The 11,347-nt window shown below is 37.2% G+C and overlaps 1 protein-coding gene across 1 annotated transcript in view; it reads left to right on the forward strand.

Annotated features, from left to right (window-relative positions):
- Positions 1–4,315, forward strand: part of LOC115223608 (RNA-binding protein 25-like) — a 4,469-nt gene extending 154 nt beyond the window's left edge. Inside the window, exons 1-2 of the mRNA XM_029794264.2 lie at positions 1–41; positions 79–4,315. The exon at positions 1–41 is cut by the window's left edge and continues 154 nt beyond it. Coding sequence (XP_029650124.1) covers positions 1,304–4,090 — 2,787 coding nt within the window. The 5' untranslated portion in view covers positions 1–41; positions 79–1,303 and the 3' untranslated portion in view covers positions 4,091–4,315. The remainder of the gene's footprint in view (positions 42–78) is intronic.
- The last annotated feature ends 7,032 nt before the right edge of the window (positions 4,316–11,347 follow it).

Here is an 11,347-nt window from a genome sequence, read left to right on the forward strand (position 1 = left end):
AAACACATAAAGCTATAAATAATAACCATGTAAATATTGTTGTTTTTTTTAAAAAAATAAAAAAAAAGAGGAAAACAGTTTAAAAAAAGAAGAAAAAAATAACAACAATAAGGAGAACAAGATACGTTAACAAGGAATTATCCGAACAGTGCGTGTGCGTGTGTGTATATATATATATATATATATATGTATATGTATATCAAGCAAGGTTTGTAACGGACCACATTGGATTTACATTGTGAAACGGAGCACATTGGATGTTTGTACAAGGAAACAACAACACATAGGATTACGATTGCTATATATACATACGTTTACATACATAGAGAAGCAAAATATAACACCACACCGTACCACATGACTATCTACCGTCTTTCTGGGGGATTTTACGTAATAAACTGAATTACATGTATATATATTGTCTATATATATATATATACATGCATATAAAAACAAGTGGAGTGTTTATTTATAAAATAACCGGACCGTAATAATTTAAAGATGCGGTAAACATTTGCTTCCACAGGTGAAAAGAAACATAAAAAGGAAATTTAAAAAAGAAACAGCAGGGATTATATATACAAATATAAAACCAAGCTCCCGCAAATATATATATACATATACATATATATATATATATATATATATATGAACATGGTTTTGAACAAGAATTATTTGCGGGAAAGGTGAGGTATCGATATGATGCTGACGACAAGACTTATGTTTGCTTTTTCTCCTCCTCTTTTTTCTTGTTGTTGTTCTTGTTATTGAAGATGATGATGATGATGACGATGATAGATACAAAAATAGAAACTAAAAGAAAAAGATGCAGAAGCGAAGAGAAAATCTGATCTGCTTTCAAAATAGATGAACGTCTGGGGGGGTTGGAGGCAAAAAAAAATTTTTTTTTAAAGAGTGTGGTTGGTGTTAACGATGTTGAAGGTGTTGGTGGTGGTGATGATAGTAGAAAGACTTGCTTAACAAAAAAAAAAAAGTGTTGAAGCTGTGAAAAATTGCTGTCGGTGAGTAGAAGGAAAGAGGGGAGGGGAAAAGCGGTAACGCTTCGCAGTGGTGGCCTCGTCTCTCTCTCTCTCTCTATCTATCTATCTATCTATCTCTGTCTCTCTCTCTTCTGGATTGATTTTCGCTGCCCTCACTTCCTTGTATGGTGTCCTTAAAGAGACGTTGTTTTGTTGGAACATAGTTGGGGCACGACCGTTCTCCCTAGTACCTCTCTCTCCTCACATTCCTTCGATCTCTTTCCTCGATTGTTTACGATCTCCCTAACAGACACATAACTACCATGTCGTTTCCGCCTGGTCCTCCTATAGGCTTGCCTCACATGGCGCCAGGCATGATGACACAGAGTTACACTTTCACACCCATGGGGATGGTTCCAATGGGTGTCAGTATGATCCCGCCAGCCTCCGTCATGAGGCCCATCATAACGTCCACTACAACAGCTGTTGCGGCCCTGGCCGCCGCTGTTCCCTCAGTGTCGTCTTCGTCCACCCATCATCTTTCCATCACCTCTGCCACAACCCCCATGTTCAATTCCGGCCAAAAACATCTTCAACAGAATCACAAGAAGCTGATCCCTCAGGAGATTCCAAAGACAGAATTATTTACGAAAGAAGAGAAGCCGCCCGTGACCACGGTGTTTGTGGGCAACATAAGCGAGCGGTCGCCTGATACAATGATCAGGGAAATGTTACAACGATGCGGGAACATTCTTAGCTGGAAAAGAGTCCAGGGTGCTTCGGGGAAGTTACAGGGTTTCGGATTCTGTGAGTACGAGGAGCCTGAGTCTACATTAAGGTGTATTCGTCTTTTAAACGAATGGCAGATTAATGACAAGAAACTTGTCGTCAAAGTCGATGCCAAAACCAAAGCGCTGCTGGATGAATACAAAGCTAAGAAGAAAGTTGAGCTTAATAAATGGTTAGAGCAGAACCAGAGCCAGAAGAAATCATCTTCAAAAGAGACAGCTCCAAAAGTGACCACTTCAAAAGATGAGACAGAAACCAAAGAGAAAAGTGATGGGGAGAAGAGCAAGGAGTCTGCGAGTGGTTCTGGGGATGTGAGTAATAAAACTGAGAAATCTCCATCATCAACAACTGAGAAATCTCTAACAGAATCGGAGAAACCGTCGACAGAATCGGAAAAACTTCCAGCCGAAGAAACTGAAGAACAATATCAGGAACAAGTTAGCAAGGAAACTAGGGTCAATGATTTGGATCAGATAACCATGAGAGAAGACTGTGTGACGAGAGCCGGCTTGGAAGCAATCATGCGAGACTATGCTGAGGAACTTGCAAAAGAGCCACCTGTTGATCAAGAGAAGGAGGCCAAACAAGCTCAGAAGAAGAGTAAAGAAGAAAAGGTGCAGGCTGATAAAGGTTTGGACGATATGGAGCTGGAAGAAGAGAAGAAGGAAATAATTAACCGTGAGATAAAGAGTTTCCGAGATTTGCACAAGGAAGATGAAAGCAGTGAGAAGTCGAGGCATCGGGAGCGAGACAGACGTGCGCACGATGAACGCGTGCGAAGGGAGAAGATGCGCAAGGGGAAAGTTTACGAACGAGAACACAGGGAACGCAGCTGGTCGAGGAGTATGTCGCGATCTTGCTCCCGGTCAAGGTCACGCTCGAGATCGCGCAGGGACCGGTCTAGAGACAGCTCTCGCGAAAGGTCGTGTGACAGATCGCGCGAAAGATCGAAAGACGGGGACAAACGAGGAAGAGACTGGGACCTTGAGGACGAAGAGGAGGCTTACGAGAGGAGGAAACTAGAGAAGAAATTGCGTGAGAAAGAGGCGGCGTACCAGGAGAGATTACGGAACTGGGAAGCCCGGGAACGGAAGAAGAGTAAGGAATATGAGAAAGAGAAAGATCGAGAAGAGGCTCGGAAGTGTGAGGAAAGTAAAGAGGCACGAAGGCTGAAAGAGTTTTTGGAAGATTATGATGACCTAAGGGACGACCCTAAGTTTTACCGAGGCAGCGCATTGTCCAGACGGCTGAAAGAACGAGAAAAAGAGAAGGAAAACGACGCAAGGGACCGACAACGAGAAAAGGAAGAGCTGGAAGAAATTAGGCGAAGATTAATGGAAGAAGGTCATGCTGACCCCGACGGTGAAATTGCTAAAATGGAACGAGAGAGAGATGAGCATTTGAAACCTCGACTGCACTTACTTCCCCCCTTACCAGAACCCAAACTGCGTCACAACTCCCCAACCACTTCGCATAAGCGGGAACAGAAATCTGAAGACTCGAAATCAACCCTGCCCCGCATGCAGGCCACTTTGAAACTTGTCACCTCAAAAGTAAATAATTCCCATTCGAACAGTATATCGCAGACTGAAAGAAAGGGAAAGATCTCAAAAACTGGTGCCGATGGAAAGTGTGATGGTCGAGAGAGTGGGAGCGAAGGAGAAGATGCGGAAATTGATGCTGGTAACAGCTACAACAAAAACAATAACAGTAATGCGGGTCCTGCCAGAATCATGAACACCCAACCAGTTTTCAGTCCGGCTGTGAAAGAAGAGGTTACCACGAAGATTGGGTTCAACGCCATGAAGCTACGCACCTCTGACAGTCCCAACGATTTGTCTAATACAAAGCGGAAAAAAATCACTATCGGAGATGTGTTTGGCCAAGACGACTATTGCTCGGAGGCCTCGCAGCGTAAACGCAAGCTCGTGCCGCTGGACTACGAGGAAGAAAAATCCGAGAAAAAGGCGGCCACCTCCATAGAAGAGAAACGACAACAGATCAAACAACTCATCGAACAGATTCCGACCGGCAAGGAGGAACTATTTGCCTACTCCCTCGACTGGAGCATCGTCGACCAGGTCCTCATGGATAAACGCATCAAACCCTGGGTTAATAAAAAGATTGTCGAATACATCGGAGAAGAAGAAGCAACCCTCACGGAATTCATCTGCCAGAAAGTGGTGGGCCGTAGCACCCCTGCCAACATTCTCAACGATGTAGCAATGGTACTGGACGAGGAAGCAGAGGTGTTTGTGGTCAAGATGTGGAGACTGTTGATATACGAGACAGAGGCCAAAAAAGCTGGACTGGTCAAATGAAAGTGACCAGCAGGGGGGGAGGATCTTTACTGTTTTTGACATCTCATAATCATATACATTCATCGACTCATTCCTCATACACATGCATATATACAGCCACATATACACACATGCACACATACATGTATACATATCTGTATATACATAACTTTACACATATACCTCAACATATACGCAACAATGTGTGTGTAAATTCTTTTAAAAATATATACACATATATATATATAAAAGACTGATACATATATTTATGTATAACTATATATATATATATATGTATGTAGGTATATATATATATATATGTGTGTATATATATATATATGTAAATGTTGCAGACAGAGACACATTATATACGCACACACATAATATATAAACGCACATATATATGCATACATTTATATGCATGTGTATAAAATATTATTTTCATAGGTATGAATGTATGGATGTATATATATATATATTTATACATATATATGTATGTATGTATATATATATACACACAACACAAATTACATGGAAAAAAGACTGCTACAATTGTGAGGTTACATATCTACAACTCTATATGCATGTAAGTGCATGTGTATGTATGTATGTATATACACAACGCATTTTCACCTACACATCTAAATGAACTGATGTGATATTTAAAGGTGGGGGGGAGGGGTTTAAAAGAAGAATATTTTAAAGGGAGGCTTGGAGGGCAAGCAGGGGCAGAGAGGCTGAGGAACAACATTATTGAACTGTAAAACTATGAGAGAAAAAAGGGGCTGGGGGCAGAAAAAAAAAATGGAGAATGAAACCCAAAACTGTACAAACAAAATTGTTGACTTTGGTGGTGGTCAGGATTTTTTTTTTTTTTTTTTTGCTTTTTTTTCCTGACCCCCCCCCCCCTAAACTGTTCCCTACACAAAGGATTTGTTGTCATGACTACATGTAAACAACAACGAAACAGTGAGTGGAATATTTATCTGAGCAGAAAAAAAAATGTTGACAAGTTTTAATCTTTCCCTTTTTCCTGTGTAACAATGTTCTGGCATACACTTAACATACACACTGGTTAATATATATATACATATATATACACTGGTTAATATATATACATATATATATATATACACATACATGCATACATATATACACATACATGCATACATATATATACATACATGCATACATATATATATATATATATATATATATATATATATACATACATGCATACAGTTATATATATATGTATATACACATATACATACACACGAGGGGGTGTTGAAAAGTTCCTGGCTTTGGGTAAAAGAAAATACAGGGGGATCGATTAATTATGATTTTATCCAACATATTCCCCTCTCAGATTCACACACTTATTGCAGTGGTCCTTCAGTTTTCCCAAGCCCCATAAAAGAACTCAGAAGGTTGGCCTTCCAACCAACCCTTAAAGCCAGGAAGTTTTTAGTACCCACTCCTATGCATATATATATATATATATATATATATATATATATATATATATATATATATATATATATATGTGTGTGTGTGTGTATACATATACACATTTGCATTTCTGTGTTCATCTTGTGGATACATATATATATATATACACGCATACACATTTATGCAAACTTATGCACTCACTCACATTAATATACATTTGCATCTACATGTTATATGCATAGATGCATTCATACATAGATATACAAATTTACATATTTCTGTGTGCATATTATATATATATATATATATATATATATATATATATATGGGCAATCAATTTCTAAGAGTCATATCAAAAGATAGCCTATATATGTTATATACATATTATGTATGTTTGTGTCTGTGTGTATATGTATGTATGTATATATATATATATAAATATATATGCGTGTGTGTATATATATATATTGTATACATGCACTAACACTCATTTCTGTATGAGATGTGTAAGTGTAGGTATAGCATGTGTGTGTATATATATATACATATTAGAAGGAAACCACTATGTGGACAACCTTATGCTAGAAATAGATCCGCTATTGTCTTACCACTAAGAAATGTTCTCAAGAAATCGATGTTAATTAAATTAATATCTAATTTCTCACCCTCATTTTAAATATATATATATATATCTGTATGTATATGCATGTATTCTCTAAGTTAAAGAAACATTGCATTCTTGAAAGTCTCAGTGTGACGTGGAATATCGTCCTGTGGAATCAATTTCCCATTAAACTCCTGTGGTACACGGACGTTTAATGGGGAATTGGTTTTATATTACAACAAGCTTTTCAGGAACCAAAACAAAGTGGATGCTTATATATATATATATATATATGTGTGTGTGTGTAGACAAAAGGTAATTGTATATCATTTGTGCATGCATGCATTTAACAGGGTGAAGAAAAGCTATATGTATTATTTAGTGTTTGTGTGTGTATATACATATATAATTATATATATATTTATATATATATACACACACACACACACACATATATATATATATATATATACACATGTATATAATTATATATATATGTATATACATATATATAATTATATATACACACACATATATATATGTACATGTATATATATACATATATGATTTTATATACACACACACACATATATATATATGTACATGTATGTATATATATATATATGTGTGTGTGTGTATATATATATATATTGTATACATGCACCAACACACATTTCTGTATGAGATGTGTAAGTGTAGGTATAGTGTGTGTACATATATATATATATACATATTAGAGGGAAACCACTATGTGGACACCCTTATGCGGTGCCCCAGCATGGCCACAGCTCGTGAGCTGAAACTAGAATCAATCATATATATATATAAGCAGCTGCCAACAAACTATGTATGATATCTGGTCTGGCACACATGTATTTGCATATATCCCCAGAGTGTACCTGTATGATCTACATTTGTGTGTGTCTGTGCACATGTGAGTGAGTGTGTGGTGTGGTGTGATTGGGGGGGGGCTACTATTTGAACATCTTGTCCTATTTCTGTGTGTGTGTGTCGACATATGGGCAGCAAGGTGCGTGTATGTTAGCATATATATATATATATATATATATAAAATATACACACACCAAAAGGTACACTTTTATGTCAATGTGTGATTGCATATATATTATTTATAAGTTGAAAAACATGTACATAGCACATACACACAGACACATATAAGTATATATAATATCCATATATACTCACCTATATAAATATATACACACTCCAGATTACCATGTTATAAAAAAAATTACCAAATTCAGTATTAATTTTTCATCAGAGCTTTCATAGACATTTACATATACACACTCAAACAATTATACATACCTAAGTACATTTATTTATATATATATACATCCTTTATTGTTTACTGATCTCAGGCACCGTATATGTGTATATATATATATATATATATATATATATATACACACACACATATATATCACATGACAGACCGGGCTATCAGATGTTGTTACACATCACTGGTCACAATGCACTTTTTGCATTGTTTGAGTCTTCAAATGACACCAGCCCGCTGGCTAACATTGCCCCCTAATAAAAAAAAAGGTGGGGGGACTGGAGCAACGTGAAATGAAGTGTTTTGCTCAAGAAGACAATACGCTGCCAAGTCATGGAATCGAACCCAAGATCTGTCAATCATGAGTGCAACAGCCTAACCACTAGGCCACGCACCTTCACACACACACATACACATACATATATATTTATATACATACATATACATTATACATTGATATTTTGGAACTGGTGTCCTTATTTTAGTTGAAATAGTCAGTCTTGCCTCTGTTGCACCTTCTGACCTTTTTCAGGTTCCTTTTGTATTCAGATATGTTCTTGGAATTTCCAACGAAACCCTTTATTGAATCCTTAGGAGGTTAATCTGATCTCATTCCATTGTCCACAGTTCTGGGAATGTTCTCTTTATTATTCTACAACTTGTGATGCTTTGGGGGATTGAACCTGCATCCTCTGTGGTTACCTGTAGTAGTTTAGCTAAACTACTCCACTTAACCAATGCTGGAGTTTACCGTCTTATTTGTCCCCTACAACAATTAAGTAGTGCAAATAAGGTATTTTAACCCATCAGCATAAACCGAAATAATATTCCTGTTTTATGTTCAAAATGATCAGTTCTGGCCTCTCACACCTACCCGATAATGTCACCCTAAAAATAAACAATCACATCATAAAAATCTTGAAGCTACAAGATTAATTCAAGACAGTGTGATTAACCCTCGAGATTTCAGATTATATTCTGTCAAATTTAATATTTATTTGTTCACATTGCTTTGAATTAATCATGCATTATCTTCTTAGCTTCCAGATTTCAATGATGTGACTGTTTGGTTTTAGAAGGATATTTTAGGTCAGGTGTTAGAGGCCAGATCTGGACGATTTGAATATTATACAGGTAAAATATTTAGTCTGGATTATGGCTTGTTTAAAAGCTAAGGGGTTGAATAAGCTTTACACTTGACAGAGTAATCTAAGTGCTAAAGGATCAAACCTAACTTCTTTTATTGTTATGTTTGTATGTTTAACCCTTTGCATTCAAATGCCTTTTTATTCACACTGTTTTGAATTAATCCTGTGTAATCTCTTATGCTTGTGATTTTGGTGATGTCGTCGTTGTCATTTAACGTTCGCTTTCCATGCTAGCATGGGTTGGACGGTTTGACTGAGGGCTGGCGAACCAGATGGCTGCACCAAGCTCCAGTCTTGATCTGGCAATGTTTCTACGGCTGGATGCCCTTCCTAACGCCAACCACTCTGAGAGTGTAGTGGGTGCTTTTATGTGCCACCGGCCATGAAATGACATTATATGGTAGGTTTAAGAGGCTGGATCTTGACAGTTTGAACATAAAATATAGGTAGAATACTTGGGCCCAATATGGCTGGTTTAAATGCTAAAGCGCTAATGTTCTACCTTGGTTAACTCTTAGCTTATTGTAACACACAGTAACACATTGAAGCTGCATCAGTGAGCCAAGCCTGAAATTCATATCTCAAGAACCAAACTTACCTTCATTTTGAAGGAAGTGAGGGAATATCTAACATCAAGGAGAAAATTCTAAGCCCTTCTTTTAACATTCATTTTTCTTATGTAGCAGAATCATTACAGGACTGGGGTTTTGATTTAGAAAATTTTCAACACGATGTTAATTAAAGACTTTTAAGGTGTTCCTCTCAATGCTGGGCCAACTGAGGAGGTTATCAAAGCACAGCATAAAATAAAAGGTTTGGCTCCAAATTTCTATTCCCTGATGGTCCTACAAGCTCAAAAGAAACTGGCTTTTGTTAGAGGCCTGTGAAGCTTTAAGTTGCATGAAACCAAATCAAATTCTTTTAAATAACATATATATATATATAGGTTGGCATTAGGAAGGTCATCCAGCCAGAGAAATCATGCCAAAGCAGATATTGGAGCTTGATGTAGCCCTCTGACTTGCCAGCTCTGGTTCACTTTTTCAACCTATGCCAGCAGGAGGACAGGTGTTGTTGATGATGATGATGATGTTTTCTCTGCTTGAAGTGTAACAAAATAGTGACATCCCAGGCAGTAGAATAATGAATAAGGTGAATATTATGTGTATGTATTTATATATATATCACCGTGACCGAAAAGGCTATCAGATGTTGCTACACATCGCTGGTCACAATGTGCTTTGCATTGTTTCAGCCCTCAAGTGACGCCACCCCGCTGGCTAAGCGAGCGGGCCAACAGAAGAAAGAGTGAGAGAAAGTTGTGGCGAAAGAGTACAGCAGGGATCGCCACCACCCCCTGCCAGAGCCTCATGGAGCTTTAGGTGTTTTCGCTCAATAAACACTCACAACGCCCGGTCTGTGAATCGAAACTGCGATCCTACAACCGCGAGTCCGCTGCCCTAACCACTGGGCCATTGCGCCTCCATATATATGTATATATATATATAATAAAAGAGATAATAAAGGAATAAACGATTATCTTATCAACTTCATTGGCTTACAGCTGTTTCTGCTATAAGATGCAGTGGATTTGTAGTTGAGTGCCTAAGCAACACCTTACAATTTCATCAGAACCTCAAACATGAAGTACAATTTATTTGAGAAAACAAATACATTTAAGCATATACAGATATATATATACCATCATTATCATCATCATTTAACATCCATGCTGGCATGGATTGGACTGCTTGACATAAAACTGGTCAGGGCCAGGATCCACAAAAGGTTCTATAGTCTGGATTCTGTGGCTGGATGCCCTTCTTAATGCCAACCACTCCAGAGAGTGTACTGGGTGCTTTTTGTGTGGCACCTTGGTTTTAGGATCTCAATTCTAGTGTGATGGGCAGGTTTTCTCCAGTACAGCAATGTGCCACATGTCTCAGTCCTCTGTCTTCTCTTTCGTAAGGTTAAGCATTTTGAGTGTATATATCTATATACACACACCAAAATATATTTGTGTTTGGATATCTAGATGTATTTGCATATATATATATATATATATATATATATACACACAAGTCACACGTGTGTGAGAGAGAGAGAGAATGATCTAACAACTCCCACCCCCGTAGGTTTAATAAAGGAGTTGATTTGAGATTCCAAGAGCATTACCATATATGGTAGGCACCTATGAAAAAGAAAGCCAGAGGGCTCAACTACTAAGATGTCGTGACTATAACAACCAAAACAGAGGCCAACTGGTCTGAATATATCAGTGTATTCCTCACCTCTGAAACCAAGGCAATATGAAGTGCACACACACACATATATATATATATATATATATATATATATATATATAAACACAAAATTTAGAGGACTGACCACTAAAAATGGACAGCCTGTATGCTAGATATAGACATCAAAATCACCATTTTCCACAAAGAACGTCTATATCTAGCATACAGGCTGTCCATTTTTAGTGGTCAGTCCTCTAAATTTTGTGTTTATATATATATATTATATATATATACACACATACAAAATTTAGAGGACTGACTATTTTTTAGTGGTCAGTCCTCTAAATTTTGTATGTAAAAAAAATTTTTAATCTTCAGATTTTTTTTTTTTTTAATATGCTAGGCCACTGGTTTTAATTGATTAATATCAATTTCTACCCTTATTTAATATTATATATAAATATATATATATTTACAGACACACACATACCAGGTTTAGTCAAAAATTTTTTCATATCTTAAGCTTTATTT

This window comes from Octopus sinensis, linkage group LG23 (genome assembly GCF_006345805.1).
Source record: "Octopus sinensis linkage group LG23, ASM634580v1, whole genome shotgun sequence".
Lineage (NCBI taxonomy): Eukaryota > Metazoa > Mollusca > Cephalopoda > Octopoda > Octopodidae > Octopus > Octopus sinensis.